Genomic DNA, 21745 nt, shown 5'->3' on the forward strand with positions numbered 1-21745 from the left:
CTGTATTGCTGGCTGGCAAATGTTTGTATTGCTTATTAATCAAACTAGTCTCTAAACTTTTAATCCTTTGACAGACAAAGATCTAATGGGGTACTGATAATACCACTGATGTATATTATCTGTATTGTGTTTGAGGTCAGTTAGGTTTCATGAAAACTATTGTCTTCATTTTGCTTTGTGATTGTCTTATATTGCCCAGACCGGAAGTGCTGAATTGCGCATGAATATATATATATGACAGGAAATAATGTAAGTCAAACAACATATATAAAGTAAGGTAATAAGCACATAACGTTTCTCCCTCCTCTAGAGAAGTGTCATACAGATTTTTGCAGGCTACAGTCTATGATCCATAAGCAAGTAGTCATCGTGTTCAACAATAACCCCATATGGTGAGAGAAAAGTCAGATATCGGTTGAGTTGGGATAAGAGTTTCAATTGGGGTATCTGGAGAGGCTGAGTTATTATCAGTCGATACAATACTAGCTTGGTTCTGAATTGGAGTTTGGTTAACACGGTTAGAACTGTCAATATGAGGCAATGGGTCTGCTGTAGAGTACCGTGCTGCGTTCCTTTGGTGTAATTTGTCCTGGTGTCTCCGGACACATAGGTGTCTCCAGCAGCATTATGTACTCAATACATAAGTTGTCTAATAGCTTGCACTATGATACCTGGCAACCCTTTGGTCGAGTTTGTCTGATATGATAGGTACCACACCAGGGCTTCTGGGATGTACCTGGTAGCTTTTTCATGAGTAGTTGTCCTCACATCCTTATTTGGCCTTAGCAAATCAATCCAAGTCTTTATGTTGCAACCCATCAGTCTTTCAGCTGCTGTCATTCCAGTGGTTGTATTAATGGTTGTATGATGCATAAAAGAGCTCGCGATTGTCAGTGATTCGGGCAGTACCTGAGTTGTTCTGTATGGCTGCTTGAATGACTGAATGAAGGGTTTTGCTTGTCCATTACTTTTGAGGTGGTAGAGAGCCGTAGTAATGCGTTGTATGCCATTGCTGTCCATAAAACATTTAAACTCAGCTGAAGAGAGCTGTAGTCTATAGTCACTGACCGGAACCTTTGGGAGACCTATTTTGTCAAATAAGTACTTCACTGTAACTGTGGACTAATTAGTAGTGCTACACATGTGAAACACTTTTGGCCATTTTAAGAAAAATTCCACTACAATAAGAAACAGGATGTTGTTCATTGGGTCTGCGAAGTCAATGGAAATTTTATTTACACGGAACCCAAGCTGGTGTCCAACGATGACTATCAGCAAAAGGTGCTGTGTGGTGGGCATTGCACCGCGGGCAAGATTTAACCATCATTTCAATTTCATGGTCGATGGCTGGCCACTGTATGTACTTTAGCGCTGTTGTCTTCATCCTCACTATATCCAAGGAACTAGTTTGTAATTCTTTTAGCAATTTGGACTGCAGAAAAAGGAGAAAAACCAAGCGTGACCTTTGCATCAATCGACCATCTTGATTAGATAGTTCATGGTGGTGTGCATAGTAAGCGTTTTCTGCTGTATTCATGGATTGTGCCCATCTCCTTATGATAAACTTGGCTGAGGACTAGATCTTTTTTGGTTTCTCTGTAGACACATACAAAGGTGAATGGTAATGTGGGAAGATAGACTTGGTGAAATAGTTTTAGTTACTCACTGCATGTGTAATAACAGAACTGTGAGAGGGGTAACATGGCATCTGCGTTAGCATTGATCTCCTGAGTACTTGTATTTAATGGTATAGTTGTAGGTGGTCAGAACAGCTGCCCAGCTCTGCATACTCATAGCAGCTATTGCTGGAACACCTGTCTTAGGTCTCAGGAAGGTTGTGAAGGGCTTGAAGTCTGTTAGAAGGGTGAAATCTCTATGATACAGGTCAATGTGAAACTTGCAAACCCTAAAGATAATAGATAATGCTTCCCTTATGATCTGGGCGTAGCTCCTTTTACTAGGACTCAGCGTGTGGGACACCCAATGCAACTGATCTCAGTTGACCATCGGGCAAGATACATAAGAGCACCACTCTCAAATCATAAACTAAGGCATCACAAGCAAGAGGAAAAGGCTTGTTATTGTCATAAGGTGTTAGTACACAGGTCGCTGGTAATTTCCAGGGTGTTTGATTGCCTAGCAGTAGGTGTAATAAGTGTAAGTGTTCATTAATATGAGCTATATGTGGTACTTCTTCATTTTCATTCATAACTGCGTGCGCTCTGTGTGCTTCCATTTTGCGTCGAGCCAGCACTCGGGCGTTTTTACTCTTACAGACTGCCTGTAAATAGCTTTCAACACCATAATTAAAGCACTCAGCTTAAAAGGAAAAACAATGTTTGCAAAGTATGTTCTTTACTGCCACACGGTGCTGCCTGCTTAGGTACTGGGGTCGCCGTTGATGCCACATGACTGGATATGTTTTGCAAAGTAGTAGTAGTTTCTTTCAAGTTGCATCTGATCCCATAGCACACACCAGGCAGTCGCGCAAGGCCAGGTCCGATCAAGCTCAGGTAAGTGGCTGTCCTCTCATCTCCATCAATGAAGTTTGCGTCTGCATACATTTCAAATCTTTCAAGATAATCAGTAAATATCTCCGATGTTTAACCAAAGGCTTTGGGCGATCTCATCCTCGCCACCATCATTATGTTTGGAGTAAGGGCAGTTAGGTTTGATAAAAATGATTTTCTTAATTGTGCTTTGTGATCCTTTTTGTTACCCAGAATGGAAATGCTGAATTGTGCATGAATATACAGTATATGACAGGAAGTAATGTAAGTCAAATAATGTAAATAAAGTAAGATAATAAACACAACGGTCTGTAAGTTTGCAAGTTTGTCACCTTAAAAATTAATTACTTGAGGATGTCAGCTTGACTTTAAAGTGCGAAAAGGCTATGGGTCTCAACTACTAACTGTGCCGTCTCACCTTGTTAACAATGGCTAGGTCAATGCTCACTTTGGATTCATTCGTGATATGCTTTTCTAAAGAGATCATGCAGTATCTCACAGAGAGCTTATTTATAAGTTATCACATCCGTGTTTCGATGATACATTATATATCCAGCTGACTTAAAGTTCAAATGCAGCATGTGGCAGTTAATGAAACAATAGCTACACTATATTGGATGTGCAACAAGCAACATGATTTTTATCTCTTGTTTTGAATGTGCATAAATGTGTATGTTCAATGTTTTAGATATCCTAAATCTTAAAGCCTATGTTGATGATTTTATGGTGTACTGTAATATTAGGAGACCTGCCATTAAAACCTGCCATGAAAACCTGTCATTAAAACCTGCCATTAAAACCTGCCATGAAAACCTGCCATTAAAACTTTTCAAAAATTCTTACAGATTAATGAAGTGAAGAAAAGACAGGCAAATGAGATTCTACGTTAGCAAGCTTGAATTTATGATCATTGCTAGAACACATTTCTTCCACGCTAATGATATGTTTACAATGACTCAGCACTTTGTGCAACCACTTCACTTAGATCTCTTTATATGACAACTGATGATTATTTGGTTATGAAGTTCACACAAACCAACTTGCTGAAGACACGGCTAGGAAATTACACATTCTAAAGCTTTTGCTTAAAAACCTCCACTTTACCACAAAACAACATTGAAATTAGGCTAAAGCTCTGCAAACTATAGCCTAATTGTATTGTTGAAGGTTTATTCAAGACGCATGTATAAACTTGTTATATAAAAAGAAACAGTACTCAATAAAAAGAGCTTTGAGCTTGGATTGCTATATACACCTAAATCATAAAAGAAATGACAAATTTGTATAATTAACCAAAAAGATGCCTAGTAGGTAGTGTTTGTACTTTTACTACCCTTATATAATACTCTTTTTAGAGCAATAATTGGTCCATTAAGTTCTAGCATCAAAAATTATTTTCGTTTTAATCGATCCAGTTGCTCTCCACGCAGAACATAAATCTTACAACTACGGTTCTATTACCTGATCAATCAGCACGAAACGCACAAAACACAAAACACAAGCCCTAAAACATCACTTTTTGGTTTTGGTTCACATCTATAACATAATCGACATGTTTGAGCACAGCTATTTATGTCTGAACCAACACTTGCATTGGATCTCATCAAAACTCTCAGACATGTTAGCATCTGAAAATTCCTCATTTTTGTGCGATCTGTAGAAGTTCATGAGAACCATTTGATTAACTCTGTTAATAAGAATATTATTGAACTCTCTCAAAATCCGCAAAAAGCAAAGAAGAACGTAGAGGGTCATACTAATTAAAATCAGAATACATATATAATTATAATAATAATATAATAATTAATTATATATTAATAATAATTATAATAATAATTATAATAAAACAATTATAATAAAACAATCTGAAATGAAAGCTAAGATCAAGAAGGAATACATTCACAGATTTATGAAAGTGCTGAAATCAAAGCTGACTGCTGGATATCTCATTACCGCTATCAATACATGGGCTGTGTCCTTGTACAGATACGGAGCAGGGAATATTCAGTGGACAAAGGCTGAGTTACAGCAACTGGACAGAAGGACGCGGAAACTGATGACAATGCATAAAGGTCTTCATCCAAGATCTGATGTAGATAGAGTATATGTTGAAAGAGACCAAGGAGGAAGAGGAATAATGAGTGTTGAGGAAACTGTGAATTACGAAAGTCACAGTCTGAAAAAGTACACAGAAGGCAGCCCAGTCGAATTTATAAGAACAGCAGGTAAGATCATAAATACCAACAGTGAAGATGGAAGACAAGAGTATAGAAACCATCAGAAAACTGAACGAAAGCAAAACTGGCATGATAAGCCAATGAACGGACAACATCTAAGACAGACAGAGGACCAAGCAGCAAAGGAGACATGGCAATGGATGAAGAGGGGATGTCTCAAACGAGAGACTGAAAGCCTGATCATTGTTGCCCAGGATCAAGCATTAAGAACCAACTATAGGAAGGCCAAGATAGAAAAGTCAACAAACGATCCGAAATGCAGATTGTGCAAGCAGAAAGATGAAACAGTGTCCCACATAGTCAGCGAATGCAGTAAGATCGCACAGACAGAATATAAAGGGTGGCATGACAAAGTGGCAAGTGCAGTGCACTGGAGCATATGCAAGAAACATGAGTTGCCCCACACAGAAAAATGGTATGACCACCGTGCAGAAGCTGTATTGGAGAACGAGAAAGTGAAGCTGCTATGGGACTTCAATGTGCAGACAGACAAGGTTATTGAAGCTAGAAGACCAGACCTGATACTAATAAATAAAGAAACCAAACAGTGTCAGGTCATAGACATAGCAATACCTGGAGACACAAGGGTAATACAGAAGAAAGATGAGAAGATTGGTAAATACAAAGAGCTTGGGTTCGAGATAAACAGACTGTGGAAGGTGAAGACCGAAGTGATACCAATAGTAATTGGTGCACTCGGAACAATATCAATGAGGCATATAGCATACTTGGCGGAGGTGGGAGTGAACATGTCTTTTGAGACTATACAGAAGACGGACATCTTAGGAACAGCTCACATTTTGAGGAAGGTCCCCTGTTAGTGCAATTGAGGAAAATGTTGGATCCTTTAGCCTTTTGTTAAGACCCGGACTCAACATGGACTACAACCAGTCACCTACCACCACACGACTGTGAAGAAAAATTTTTACAACAATAATAATTATAATTATATAACACGAGCGAAGCGAGTGTTTGGGAGCTCTATAATAAATGCATATGCGCACACAACTTCCGGAAAATTATCCGTCAACAGGCCTAACCAAACCCTTGTATAAAAATCCCATAAAAAATTTAACCATTTCTGTGTAGAGTCGTTCAAGTATAATAATGATACAAAACACATATAAACCTATTTAAATATGTTACCAAGTTTTTGAAAAGTTGAGACAATATCCTAAAACTTACCCATCTGATCGGATAATACATAACTAGACAGATTAATTTGGCCTTAAATCGCCATTAAAACCTGACAAGCCTTTTTAATCAAAATTAAGACCGGCAAACAAAACGCTAATAAAGCCATGCGACAGATAGTAGAACTATTAAGCTGTGTGTATTTCACAAGAAAAATGTGCACATTTCACCAGTCTATGGTATTGTCCAAATGCCGAAGGTTTCTGTAATTAACGTAGAAGTACTGAAAGGTTATCGTTTCCTTTTTGCCGATTTTATTATTCGGTTTAATTATTCGATTTTATAAGATTATTATAGGATTTAATTATAAGAATAATTATTTGAATTTACAAGATCAAAGTATATAGTGACCGATGGTGTGCAATATGTTACTATTATTATTTTTCTAAAGATTTTGTTGATGCTATTACGGCTGTGTCAAATATCGCGGTACTGCCAGCCGCCTTTAATATCTGCAAAATTAAGTAATAAGCCTACATTTTCTTGTAGTTATACAGCTATTTCTATGACAACCAACTAAAATCTGTTTACATTTTTAATTTCAGCACAATGTTTTAGATATAAGTTCAAAAACCTAAATAAATATCACAACTTCTTGATATTGGTTGCTATGACGTTTTGAAATGTAAGCAAAATTGTTTACATTTCATTGGTTTTCATTTCTCATACTTTAACACCAGTTTTCTCAGAGCTATGTTTTCGCACTAATGGTAAACGTGCATTCAGTTTATTGACCATAAAATCTGCTGTAATTAAGCTGAAATCAAATTTTTTTTGCAAAATAACTGAGAATTTTCTCCTTCTGCTAGTGTAGATAACTCTAAATCTCACACACCCGACTTAACCATGGTTTCTGTGATCATGACCCATTTCTTCATTTTGCTCCAGTTTGCAAAAAACTTCCAGATACATGTGAATACTAATTTTTGCTTTTTGTTACATATCGCTGTCAAAACCATTCTACATTCAACACGACCAACTTTCAAACTGGGCATATTACACAGCAGCATGCCATTTTACTTCTAATATTGCACTTCCCCTATTGCACTTCTCCTATTGCAGGGGAGAGATATAAACATAATATTTTCCTTTCATTATTGCTGTTTGTTGCACATAATAACACCCAGTACATTACAGCTACTATTGCAGCTACCATTGCATTTCTCCTATTGCACCGCAGTGCCATTTGACTGCTAATATTGCATTTCTCAACCAGCAGTACCCTTTCTTTTTCCAGTGTCACTTTGATAGTGGGCTGTATGACCGGAATTTCTAGTATAATAGTGACCAGATACTCGCTAAAATGTAGTATGTACTGTGTTTTCTTGGTCTACTATTGAGTCGAGGTTTATTTTAATGACTTGAAGTATTTCTTGTTAGTCAGTTTATATGATAGCACTGTGCTAGCTACTGCATTCAGATTGCAAGGCATTGTTTGTTTTAACTTTTTACAATTCTATCACTTTTTATTCAGCAACTATTTCTGTCTAACTAGCTGCTCCTAGTTTTATTCAACAACTAATTCTGTCTGACTAGCTGCTCCTAGTTTTATTCAACGACTATTTCTGTCTAACTAGCTGCTCCTAGTTTTATTCAACAACTATTTCTGTCTGACTAGCTGCTCCTAGTTTTATTCAACGACTATTTCTGTCTAACTAGCTGCTCCTAGTTTTATAAACACTGAGAACAGAAAATAAATCTGATGAGTTGAAGTATTGCCTTTTTTCACAACTTTAGCGTGATGAGTCTGGCACCTCTACTTCTCAGAGCATCTGCAAGCAATCCACTTCCTAAGCTCTCACCAGAAAAACCTTCCAGCACTAAAGCGGCTAAGCCAAAGAAAGCAAAGTCTTTGCCAACTCTTGTTGCGGTGAAACCTCTCAACTTGGAAGCTGAGAAAAAGAAGTTTTTTGATTCCGGTGGTACATACAACCCACAGTTTGTGTATCCTGCGGCGATAGACTCAAAGGTCCTGCATCAGTACGGAGAACCATCAAGTCGATACTTAGCTCAGGTATCGATTTGAATAATAACTTGGCACATACTAAAGCAAATTTATACAGATGATATGTAAAAGACCTTTCGTTACGAGCACAAATAAGCATTTACCATATATATAACCAGACTTTTTAAAACGTGTTTCCTTGTGCTAGTTACAACTGTGTGCCTCAAACCTCTCATGCCATTTCATTCTCATTGAGATTTTTTTAATCAAACTGTTTTAAGCATAAATTTTAAGAGCTTCTTCATTGGCATTGGTAGGCATTGGATTGGCACTGGTAGGCATTGCATTGGCACTGGTACACATTGCATTAGCACTGGTAGGCATTGCATTGGCACTGGTAGGCATTGCATTGGCACTGGTACACATTGCATTAGCACTGGTAGGCATTGCATTGGCACTGGTACACATTGCATTGGCGCCGGTAGGCATTGCATTGGCACTAGTAGGCATGGCATTAGCACTGGTAGGCATTGCATTAGGGTTGGTAGGCATTGCATTGGCACTGGTAGGCATTGCATTGGCACTGGTACACATTGCATTAGCACTGGTACACATTGCATTGGCACTGGTACACATTGCATTGGCGCCGGTAGGCATTGCATTGGCACTAGTAGGCATGGCATTGGCACTGGTAGGCATTGCATTAGGGCTGGTTGGCACTGCATTGGCACTGGTAGGCATTGCATTGGCACTGGTAGGCATTGCATTGGCACTGGTAGGCATTGCATTGGCACTGGTACACATTACATTAGCACTGGTAGGCATTGCATTGGCACTGGTACACATTGCATTGGCGCCGGTAGGCATTGCATTAGCACTGGTAGGCATTGCATTAGGGCTGGTTGGCACTGCATTGGCACTGGTAGGCATTGCATTGGCACTGGTAGGCATTGCATTAGGGCTGGTTGGCACTGCATTGGCACTGGTAGGCACTGCATTGGCACTAGTAGGCATTGCATTAGCACTGGTAGGCATTGCATTGGCACTGGTAGGCATTGCATTGGCACTGGTAGGCATTGCATTGGCACTGGTACACATTGCATTAGCACTGGTAGGCATTGCATTGGCACTGGTACACATTGCATTGGCGCCAGTAGGCATTGCATTGGCACTAGTAGGCATGGCATTGGCACTGGTAGGCATTGCATAAGGACTGGTTGGCACAGCATTGGCACTGGTAGGCATTGCATTGGCACTGGTACACATTGCATTAGCACTGGTAGGCATTGCATTGGCACTGGTACACATTGCATTGGCGCTGGTAGGCATTGCATTGGCATTGGTAGGCACTGCATTGGCACTGGTAGGCATTGCATTGGCACTGGTAGGCACTGCATTGGCACTGGTAGGCACTGCAGTTAGTGGTAAACACTAATGATGCTATAAAATAAAGTTAGTATTTTTTTCTTTATGGCCAGTTTTGTCTATTCATTCAGGTGTGTATTTATAGGTTGTGAGCCATGTAGGTTGTGTAGCCATGTAGGTTATGTGCCATGTAGGTTGTGTAGCAATATAGGTTGTGTAGCCATGTAGGTTTTGTAGCCATATAGGTTGTGTAGCTGTACAGGTTGTGTAGCTGTATAGATTGTGTAGCCATATAGGTTGTGTAGCTGTATAGGTTGTGTAGCCGTATAGGTTATGCAGCCGTATAGGTTGTGTAGCCGTATAGGTTGTGTGCCATGTAGGTTGTGTAGCCGTATAGGTTGTGCAGCCGTATAGGTTGTGTAGCCATATAGGTTGTGTAGCCATATAGGTTGTGTGGCCATATAGGTTGTGTAGCCGTATAGGTTGTGTAGCCGTATAGGTTGTGTAGCCGTATAGGTTGTGTAGCCGTATAGGTTGTGCAGCCGTATTGGTTGTGTAGTCATATAGGTTGTGTGCCATGTAGGTTGTGTAGCCGTATAGGTTGTGTAGCCATATAGGTTGTGTAGCCATATAGGTTATGTGCCATGTAGGTTGTGTAGCCATATAGGTTGTGTAGCCGTATAGGTTGTGTAGCCATATAGGTTGTGTAGCCGTATAGGTTGTGTAGCCGTATAGGTTGTGTAGCCGTATAGGTTGTGCAGCCGTATAGGTTGTGTAGCCATATAGGTTGTGTATCCGTATAGGTTGTGTAGTCGTATAGGTTGTGTTACTATATTATTATTGTTATTATAGGTTATTTATTCATGTTCCAATGTTTGTTTGATCTCTTGAATATTCTCAGGCTTTAAAAATTATAAGAACGTCTCTCTCCTTATTTGGCACATTTACAAACTGGGAGAGATGCAGTGGCGGGCATATCATGACCAAGCATGAGGTGACAACTCATATCTCAAAATATCTCAAAGCAGAAGGCATTGAAGATGAAATTCAGGTCAGAAGAATAGCATAATTTATATCTGATAATTTACATAACTTTTTATTAGTATAAATTTAGTTTATTTGTACTTTAATTTTGAGTTGAATGTATTTGACTATTTAGTTTATGTACGGTAAATTCCGGCGTAGAAGTCAACTCGGCGTACAAGTCGAAGTCTATATTTTGATTTGAAAGTCCTGGTTTTGACAAGCGCCTGCCTTATAAGTCGACCTCTCCTCTCTGGCTTTAGTCATTAGATCAGTAACAGGTCAGTCAACATCAGAAGCATGCAATGCGTAGCTGAGAAAATGACATGTTTGCTGATGATTTTGATCATCAGCAAAAACGCCCATGTTTTTTTGCCATTGGCAATACATACAGCAATTAACAAAGGAATGAGAGACGACAGTTCTAGTGAAGACCACAAAGCATGAAAAACAATACTTCACTATCGTATTGGTCCGCCTCACCAATCGAACAAAACTGCCACCTTTGATAATATGCCCCACACGTTTTAACAAAAAACATGCCGCAAGCAGATTTGTTAAAAATCATGATTCATGTACAAGAAAAAGGGCGGATGGACGATAGTGGATATGTCAAAGGGATTATCGAATTGTTGGCTTGTAGGCATATACAACAAAAACATTGAATTCCAAAAGAAAAAACCTTATTCCAGAAGAGATTCCTAGCGATGACAATTTGTATGGTGAAGAGTGAGATTTCGTGTTAGATGCATCTCATGCTAAGTAGGATTAGTAGTATTTCACTATTTTAAAAATAAATCCCACTATGTCATATCATGTAATTTTGATTTGCGATAGATTTTTTGAAGTTGAATTTTAGTATAATTTGTGTAATGAAGAAATGTGACCGCCGTATAAGTCGTGGCTAGATTTTAAGATTGCAATTTGGTGTCAAATTTTTGACTTATTCACCAGAATTTATGGTACATGTATATCCACATTGTTCATTTATATATCCACATCGTTCATTTTTAATAGACTTGAAAAGTTTTTGTAATGCTAAACTGTACCCATTATCATCTATTGCAATGCATATCATGCGAATCAAACCATCTTATTAGCATCCATGAAGTCGTCATAAAAATATGCAGTCAAGTTTGTTTTTGATAAGACAACTCTCAATTGTTGCTAGCAGTTCCATGAAATTACTCCACTGGGCTCATAACGGTTGATGTATTATTCTGCAGGTCAACATTACGCACAATATTTTGGCACGAGCATCTATGACCAGGGTGAAGGGCAAACCCACAATTAATGTCAAAGAAGGAACGACCCATTCCAACTGGATAGAAGGAATGCTCAATCACGAAATAGGTAGCAAGACATATTCTTTCTCCTAACAATAAGCACTCTTTTTTTGAAATAGTAGTGTGTAAAACTAATATAAGTAAATATGCCTAATGTCTGTCTGTCTTGTCAGATTTGTTGAGTAAATCAGCAATCTACAATAAGTTGAAGCTAAATGCATACGTAAAACTATGCATTGTTTTAATGCTGTCAGTTTTATGTCCGTTCTATGTTTATGTCAGTTCTATGTCCGTTCTATGTCTATGTCAGTTCTATGTCTGTTCTATGTCTATGTCAGTTCTATGTACTTTCTATGTCTATGTCAGTTCTATGTCCGCTTAGCTTTTAGACTGACAGTTTAGATTGCTTGCATTGCTGAAGCAGAAGTGAAACCCGCATTGTTCTAGCCTCACCCATTGTGATTTGTCTACACCTGGATCGCTTAAGCCACACCCATATTGCTCTAACCACTCCCACAAATGCTCTCCCTACAATTCTTCAACTACACCCGTAGCGTTCTAATCACACCCACAGTGCTCTAACCTCACCCAGTGATGGTGTACATTAAATAATAACATTGAATATTATAAAAATAACCTGATATATAATGTATATAATTTATAATGTATATAATATCAATATGTATATAATATACTGTGTATATGTGTATAATTTATAATGTACATATGTGTAGAATATATTATATATATATATAATATATATATATTATATATATGTATCTGTGAGACTAATGCCTTAATCTACAGTACAGCAACCGTCATCTTGGAGGAGATGGATATTAAGCCAATGCCAACAAGGCTTCAAGCCGTTCCATCCTGGCAGCTGAGGCTACAAAATAAGATCAAGGACTTGCGCAAGAAAGTTAGTAGGCTCAGTGAGAGATCTAACCACAGTTTGGAGTGTCCAAAAAGGGAAGCCACAATAGAAGCTCTAGAATCTGCCAAACAGCAGCTAGTAGCACTCTCGGCATGACTGAAGCGGTACACCAATGAGTGGGATAACAAGAGAATGAACAAACTGTTCATCACTAATCCATCTAGAGTGTATTCCCAGTTCAAAGGTGAACTGCATAGGCCAATGTCTGAGCCTCTCCAATCTAACACTTCAAAGTTCTGGAAGGACATCTGGGCAGCACCTGGCCATGACATGATTCAAGCCTTCTGGTTAAAGAAATTGACATCACTTCACACTAGAATGGCTAAGCAGATGAAATGCCTAATAGAACAAGGTGACCATCCAGAATGGCTGACCAAAGGACGAACTGTACTTCTGATAAAAGATCCAAAGCAGGGGCCGATTCCTAAAAACTATCGACCAATAACGTGCTTGCCCACCACTTGGAAACTGCTCTCAAGAATAGTTGCAGACAAACTGGAAGAGCACATGAGTCACTATATGACCAGTGCTCAGAAAGGAATTGGGCGCAACACCTGAGGAGCTAAACATCAGTTACTGGTGGATCGGACGGTCTGTCAAGACAGCAGGAGAAGGCAAACCAATCTTGCCATGGCTTGGAGTGACTACAAAAAGGCCTATGACTCAATTCCCCATAGTAGGATACTTGAGTGCCTCAGTATGTACAATTTTCACCCTGCTCTTGTGGCATTCATCAAGATGTCAATGACCAAATGGAAGACGGAACTGGAGGCTAATGGCAAAAAGCTGGCGAGTGTGCAAATTAAGCGAGGCATCTATCAAGGTGACTCCTTATCACCGCTGCTCTTCTGCATATGCCTAAACCCTCTAAGCAATATGCTGGAGGAGACTCAATATGGGTACCAGTTTAAGAGTGGCACCAAGATAAACCACCTCTTCTACATGGATGACATCAAGCTGTACGCTAACAAAGAAAGGGACATTGATGCGCTAATACACCTCAGGTATACAGCAAGGACATCGGAACGACCTTCGGTATTGAGAAATGTAGAAGGCTAATTCTTAAGAAAGGCCATTCTATGCTCACAGATGGCCTAAGAATGCCAAATGGTACCATCAAAGATATAGAAGAAGGGTACAAGTACTTGGGGATTATGCAAAGCAACATCAACCACGAAGCCGAGGTACGTCACAAAGCCATTACCGAATACAAAAAACGCCTTTGGCAGGTCTTACGGAGCCAGCTCAATGCCAAGAACCAAGTCATGGCAATAAATACCTACGCACTGCCAGTAATAAAATATCCAGCAGGCATAATAAAGTAGACTGAGGAAGCCATCAAAGAAACAGATATAGCAACTCGTAAACTGCTGACCATGCATGGAGTACTCCACCCAAAATCTGATACTACTAGATTGTATCTTGATAGGAAAGATGGCGGTAGGGGACTCAAAAGTGTACAGCAGACAGTGAAAGAGGAGGAGCAAAGCATCAAAGCATATGCAGCCTCCATGGCCATCTCAGATAAGTTGCTAGCTGAATTTCAATCGGCTGCTTTTACAACAGACCTACGCCCTGATGATGAGGAAATTGACTGGCACACGAAACCTCTTCATGGTGCTTACTACCAACAAATATCTAAGGTTGGCGATCTTCACCAGACATATATGTGGCTGAACAAAGGAAACCTAATGGCCAATACAGAGTCGCTAATCATGGCAGCCCAGGAGCAAGTGCTCTCAACAAGGCAACTCCAAACGAAAATCTATCACACTAGAGACGATCCTAGATGCAGACTGTGCAAAGACGCACCTGAGACCATCCAACACATCATCAGTGGATGCAAGCAGCTAGCAGGGAACGCATACACTGAGCGGCATAATCATGTCGCAGGTGTTGTGTATAGAAGTCTATGTGATGAGTATGGCCTTAATAAACCTCAACACTGGTGGGAAGCTCCTGGTAAGGTCAATGAAAATGACCGCGCTAAGATCCTCTGGGACTTCTACATCCAAACTGACAAGCATGTCCTAGCAAACCAACCAGATATAGTGGTGGTAGACAAGGAGAACAAGAGGGCTACTATAATAGATATAGCAGTACCCAATGACTACGATATAGCCAGCAAAGAAAAAGAAAAGGTAGAGAAATATCTCTCTCTTGGAGAAAAAATTGAAAAATGCTGGAATGTAAGAACAACTGTAATCCCAGTAGTCATTGGGGCACTGGGCGCAATAACACCGGCGCATAAAATGTGGCTAACCCAAATACCAACAGCAATCAACTCAGGTGAGTTGCAGAAAAGTGCGCTATTGGGAACAGCTAAGATCTTGAGGCGAGTGCTCAAACTCCCAGGTCTCTGGTAGGAGACCCGAGTTAGAGCAGAATTTACCACCCATACGGGGTATCCGGGGTGAGGAAACAATTTTATATATATATATGTATATAATGCATATATGTATATAAAGTATATTGTATATAATGTAATAATGTATATAATATATAATGTATATAATATATATTGTATATATGTGTTTAATTTATAATGTATTTATGTATAGAATATATAATGTATATAATATATATTGTATATATGTGTTTAATTTATAATGTATTTATGTCAATAAGGAATATATGTATATAGTTTAAAATTATATGTTGTATAGTGTTTTGTATATAATTATGTATATTGACATTCAATGTATTGTTAGATTTACAAAGTTCTCTGTTACACAACTCCAGGTTTGCCACTGTCTGAAGACTTGCTAAAGAATTGTTGCAGTTTTTCTCTATGTAGTTTCGCTCAATGGGCGAATAAATGCATGAAACTAGTCTGCGTTGTTATTTGGGAATATTCAACTCTTAAGTTAAAAATGCAAACTCTGGTATTTGCTTGGATCGAGAGTTTAAACCAGTCAGTTTTTATTGTTACAGCGAGCAGTTGCAACATTGAATTTACATGACTTTAGGCACACACTATCTTAGAGCCTACAACAACAAGAAACAGCCGTGGAGGTCCGGCAAGCGACGGAGGCAGCTCAAGCTGCTGTCTTCGAACCCGACAGAGGAGGGGTTTGCCTCTTTGAACACAGTAATGTTTAGGGAGCAGCCTCTCCTCCTCAGGTCCTCTCTCATGTATGTTGTCATCTTCCTTGCCTCAAAGATGTCTTTTTGCCAGGTAGGCACTTCTTAGTTTTTGGGTAGACACAATTATGGAATGGTAATATCAAGTTTAGCATGAGCGTGTTTATTCTGTTCGCAGTCGTGTCAAGGTCTGAAAGATACTCCGGTTATATTAGCATCTGACTCACTGCATGTTTCTTGAATGTGTTCTTGGATGTCTAATGATGTATGAATCTACCTAAAACATTGACGATGAAAATTTCACCCTTTGTGCGAGATGCTTATTTACAGCGTTTAATTCTTTGAGCAGTAGACCCATAAACAGTTATTGACAAGTATTAACTGATACAAATGTTATCCGGTTTCTCTTCATGACTACATATTGTCATTTTGGCTATGGCTAATCATATCACTTTGCTATAATAAAGAATTACGTAAATTAAAATACCTTTGCGTTGAAATCAACAGTTTTAACAACTGATTATCACTAAACCTTTGAATGTAACCTCAAAACATGCTTGAAGATTTATCAGTTTGTAAACCTGTCTTGGTTTAGGCTTGAAAGCCATATATATATATATTATATATATATATTTATATATATTTATATATATATATATTTATATATATTTTTATATATATATATATATTTATATATATATTTATATATATATTATATATATATATATATTTATATATATTTATATATATATTTATATATATATTTATATATATATATATATTAGTTCAATGCCCGGGTAATAAAAAGAGGTTTTGCACAGAAAATTTATCTTTATTTAACATATACCAACAGTTACCAACATATACCAACAGTTACCAACAGTTACCAACAGTTACCGTTCTCACTTTCCAACTACATATCATGAGAAAAGGTTTTCATGCAGTTCAACTAAATTAAGAGAAAAAATAAACAACTGTAAAGGTTTTCAAACAACTGTAACTTTTAAATTTCATATCATGAAAAAGTGTTTTGTTGAAATAAGTTATGAGAAAAATGAAATGTAAATGTGAAATAATTAGCAAGTTATGTCTAAATAAAGTTGGTTTTGCTACGATCACAACAAAAAAATTATTTAGTATACAATTTTATGATTTCAATTCATTTCAGTGTTGGCATCGTAAGGCGAAAATTTCGCATAAAGTAGTATAGAAACCCATAGCAATTATCTAATTCAAACAACCCTTGGTAAAAATCATCGAAATTTTATATATACACTGTACATATAGAAAATTAGTAACAAAACAATATGTTAACCTCAGTAACTATAGTTACCTACAGTAACTTTAGTGTATTTAGTGGTTATGATCTGCAAAAAAGTGTAACATTACAATGTACATATGTGCAGTACGTACCGTTAGAAGTTCTTACCTTTGATACAGATGTATAACATGAACGTTGAATTTAACTTCAATGAATTTTGCTTACTAAACACATTTGAAGCTAAGTTTTGGTATGTATTTTACTAAATTAAATTTCAACTTTGTCATAGGCTAAAATTTTACAACTTATCTGTCTTCAAATTCGTTTTTATTACAACTTACAACGAATGACGCTAAACTGCGATAGCGAGCATTGTATATATCTTTCAGGCATTGTGGGAGGAATTTCGGCTTATAGCATATCGGCATTTTTGGCATTTTTGTTATTTCGTCATAATCAGTACACCGGCTGCTAAATTTTAATTTCAAGAGAAGGTTTTGTTGACATCGTATGGCGGAAATAAGTTGGGAAAAGATTTTTCCCCGTAGTAGCCGCACCGAAAAAAATTCGTCACAAAAACATTGCGTTCCATGCCCCTGGTATAAGACGAAAAAAGTCTTATAACAGGGAAATCGTGACCCGAGGGCGGACTGTAATAATTAATAATAGCAAGTGCACATTCAGCGTGTGCAATCGCAAAAAGTATATACAGTATATGGTAAGAGCGATGGATGTGATAAGAACAGCTTAATCTTGTGGTTATGCACACTTGTTAGCAGACTTGCGATTTGAGTGATGCGAGTTCTAATCTAGAACAAAGGTGATTTTCCGTTGCTTAAACTTTACCAGCGATAGCTGGATGAACAACAGACAGACAATCGATGACAGAGAAACTTCGAGATTTATATATAGAAATTATGGAATTTAGTTTCATACGACTTTCTCTGACGATACTTGTAATTAATTCATCAGAGGTATAATAACTCCCACTAAAGATTTTTTACATGCGTAAATGCTTTAATTCTCACTTCTAATTGTATTGTTATATCTGACTAAGGGCTTGTACCAATATCCTTAAAGAGCCTTTAATTTCACGGTAACTACAGAGACAAACTCTAGCATTCTTATTGGTTGTAAAGAGTGAAAGATCTCAACATCCTAATACCCTAACCATAGTCGTACTACCTTGTATTTACGTTTTGATCCATGAATGGATTTAAAATGGCTAGAATCAGTTACTAAGTTTATTCAACATAGTCGGATATAGTAGTTAGAGTATATAGTCTCATCTAAAACACGTCTTTTAAAAGATGTCATGTAGATTTTTGTAATTGATTTTTGAAACAAAAAACTGTTCTCTTTTATAAAATAAATCTCAGCTTTTAAAATGGTGGTATTACAAAAGCATTTTTCATCAAGCTGGCCTTCAATAGTCATCTCTGAAGTTTTGCATTATTTACACATCATGTATATATAAAAGTTAGATTTAATGGGTACCATTCCAAATCTTATGTATGTCTGGTTTAATAGTCTTTTAGCCTAAAACGGAATACATGTACAGGGTCAAAGATTTGAACAGTTGTCTTTTCTTGCTTATAACATAAAGTAGAGCATAATTCCCAATTTTGACAGTATCTCCACTTTTAAGTTTGACGGCACACTCCCAACAGTCTTTAACTTTATGTTTTTTCTTAGCTGCTGTCTTACTTACAAAATTAAATTTTGTTGTTGTTCTAATGTAATATGATATGTTATATTGTAGGCCGTAGATTTTGCATAGCTATAGTAAAACGGTACTTACGTGTACTTATGTGATACCGAGACTAATAGTTTTCTTATAGTAGCTGAGTGAAAGAGTTATCTGTTTATGTATTAGGTCTATGAGAAGCTAAAGCAGTATATAGATGATCCCGAGGAAAGATGGAAACATTTGCTTAGAGCGAAGCGTGGACTAACAGACACAAGCAAACCAGGTATGACATATTTTCCTCAATCTATATATATAAATCTCAAGTTTGCGTGTGATTCTGTGTGTTCAGCTATAGCTATTAAAATCTTGGAATAAAGAATCCGTTGAGCATAAGATTTGATCTCAGAACTGTCCATTATCCAGACAATATGCTAAACCATTGAGCTACGCGAGATTGATGGATGCATTTGGCGATATGAGTCGATATCTTGGTGAGTCGATATCTTGGTGAGTCGATATCTTGGTGAGTCGATATCTTGGTGAGTCGATATCTTGGTGAGTCGATATCTTGGTGAGTCGATATCTTGGTGAGTCGATATCTTGGTGAGTCGATATCTTGGTGAGTCGATATCTTGGTGAGTCGATATCTTGGTGAGTCGATATCTTGGTGAGTCGATATCTTGGTGAGTCGATATCTTGGTGAAAATATGCGTTACGCAACATGATTAAAGCTTGATCCTACGGTTCTTATTAGTAAGTCTAGTATTAGTTATTAGTAATATACTAGTAATAGGAATATCAGCTTACTCAAATTAGCCATTAGCAATGTGCCAGGCGCACATTGATACCCGCGCAATGCCGGGCATTCCACTAGTCAAATCATATAGCCACATGCATTAGGTTAGTGAGCATGTCAGACTTCTTTCACTTAGTAAGGAACTTGTTAACCCTAGCATAGATTATTGACCCTTGCGTGGCATATTGACCCTTGCGTGGCATATTGACCCTTGCGTGGCATATTGACCCTTGCGTGGCATATTGACCCTTGCGTGGCATATTGACCCTTGCGTGGCATATTGACCCTTGCGTGGCATATTGAACCCTAAACTCACAGCATCTTTATAATCTTGATGAATCACTTGCCTTTGTATTCAAACTTTTAGCACGTAAACAGAGGACTTTCTCGATCGGACTAAAAAGTAAACACATTGAAATAAACAAATAAAAGAAAAAGTTATATAAAATAACAATGTCTTTTTGTATCCTAGCAGACAAAGTGTTATTAGTGAAAGTAATATGTGTTGCTAATAGTTGTCATCTATCATATGCCTGTAATCTGCTCATTTGCTGGATGTCAGTTACCCCGAATGACACATGATTGTGATGGTCCCTTTTGAAATACAAGGGTTCTGTACTTGGTGCGATATTCCCAAGTCATAGTCCAGTCTGATGTTTATGCACCGACCTCTCTTATAATCTTACATGCATCAAAGAAAGACGTCCCAATAGGCTGCTAAAAATTTTCAGGTTCAAACTTTTAATTTGGTAGCCACTTGTGTTGGGATATTCTCAAGGTTTCTGAAGCTGTTCTTTCATTAATAATCATACCCACTTGGCTTAGAAGTTGTCTTCTCCCTTTTTTATGAAACTAGATTGCATGTATAAAAATAATCCTCTAAAAATGTTTTCATATTCTTTAGTATTTTAAAATCAGTATTGTATGATTGTAAAATGTATTATTTCTAATATTTTATTGCCATTATTCAATTTGTAGTAGTGGTTTATATTTTTTAGTTAATGCATATACTGAGCTTGATTTCTCACCACATCCATGGTAGAATTGCATTATAATAAAACCTTTATTCGTAGTTACATAGAACATCTAAAAATAGCATAATTTTTTTTATCTTTGCTCTAAGGACAAAAGAAAATATCTTTTAGTGCAAACAACTACAAGTGTTTTGGTTTCTCATTTGGGCTATAGACTCGCTGACAAGTCAGTACTGATAGGAAAAGGCTGGGGTTTGCTTTGAGATATTCCTAGAATATAGTGTTTAGATTTATCAGATGTCTAGTTATTTGGTTTGTTGAAGGTTTGTCTTTCCACTCTCCAGAATAGAGAACCTGAAAAAACTTGAATGTCCACTTCTGTTGAAGCTCGTGTTGTCAATACCACAACCTCTGTTGTAACCTACTAGCCTGCTCTGTTGAAGGTTGCTTTTCTAAAGACCAAATTTATCTCACCGGTGCCCTACAAATCCTGGCTCGTCGCCACGAGATCAACTTTGAGCACCTCTTCCGATTTGGCAAAGTTTCACACAGAGACCTCGAGAAACTCGAAGAGATCGCTGCGCAAGAAGGCACAAGAGTTCCAAAATTTCTCAGTGATAAGAATGACTATCTGAATCGTCTTAATTATGTTATTCAATTTAATGGATTAACTGATGAGGACTTGAAGGAAGGGGCCAAACATTGAGTATAACATCACAGTATAAAATCAGACTATAACATCAGAGTATAACATCATAGTATGACATCATAGTATGACATCAGAGTATAACATCATAGTATGACATCAGAGTATAAAATTAGACGTGAACATGCTGGAGATTAACAAAACAATTATTCATCGCTCTGCACTGACTATTCTGATGCAATTATTCATCGCTTTGCCCTGCCTATTCGGATGCCATACTAGACTATGCCTCATGCCAACAGACACTAGACTTGATATTAAAAAATTGAAAAAATGAATGTTTGGTTTCCCCCTTCCACTTCAAAATACTGTTTTTTGCATCTTCTCTTTTGAGTCAAATGATATTTTTATACAATTACCGATATTATTTGTTTTGTTACTTCACTTTATAAGGCTTTAAAATATTTATTTCTTCTAGGAATCTTGATAATAGTATTGCTTACATATTTTAACTAAATGTATGGAAGACTGAGAACTTCTAGAAATATCTTTAGCATTGGTCTACTGGTCCACATATCGGTCTACTGGTCTACATAACGGTCTACTGGTCCACATATTGGTCTACTGGTCTACATATTGGTCTACTGGTCCACATAACGGTCTACTAGTCCGCATAACGGTCTACTGGTCCACATAAGGTTCTACTGGTCCACATAACGGTCTACTGGTCCACATAACGGTACTGGTCCACATAACGTTCTACTGGTCCACATAACGGTCTACTGGTCTACATAACG

General features: G+C 37.7%; 1 protein-coding gene across 1 annotated transcript; it reads left to right on the forward strand.

The window, feature by feature from the left end:
• The first annotated feature begins 7674 nt into the window (after nucleotides 1-7674).
• LOC137387178 (putative tyrosine carboxypeptidase MATCAP2) lies at nucleotides 7675-21518 on the forward strand. Its single transcript, XM_068073503.1, has 6 exons — nucleotides 7675-7955; nucleotides 10153-10302; nucleotides 11501-11627; nucleotides 15467-15675; nucleotides 18719-18815; nucleotides 20746-21518. Exons 1-6 carry the CDS (start codon nucleotides 7683-7685, stop codon nucleotides 21006-21008), a joined length of 1119 nt encoding a protein of 372 aa, XP_067929604.1. The 5' UTR covers nucleotides 7675-7682; the 3' UTR covers nucleotides 21009-21518.
• The last annotated feature ends 227 nt before the right edge of the window (nucleotides 21519-21745 follow it).

Source organism: Watersipora subatra, chromosome 2, assembly GCF_963576615.1.
Source record: "Watersipora subatra chromosome 2, tzWatSuba1.1, whole genome shotgun sequence".
NCBI classification, from domain to species: Eukaryota; Metazoa; Bryozoa; class Gymnolaemata; order Cheilostomatida; family Watersiporidae; genus Watersipora; species Watersipora subatra.

Bases quoted from the DNA above. Each gene is read 5' to 3' on its own strand.
- LOC137387178 (XM_068073503.1), top strand. From the start codon at position 7,683: ATGAGTCTGGCACCTCTACTTCTCAGAGCATCTGCAAGCAATCCACTT. The intron at 11,628-15,466 runs GTAGCAAGACAT...ACATGACTTTAG, and splicing joins AATGCTCAATCACGAAATAG to GCACACACTATCTTAGAGCC. The intron at 18,816-20,745 runs GTATGACATATT...GCTCTGTTGAAG, and splicing joins AACAGACACAAGCAAACCAG to GTTGCTTTTCTAAAGACCAA.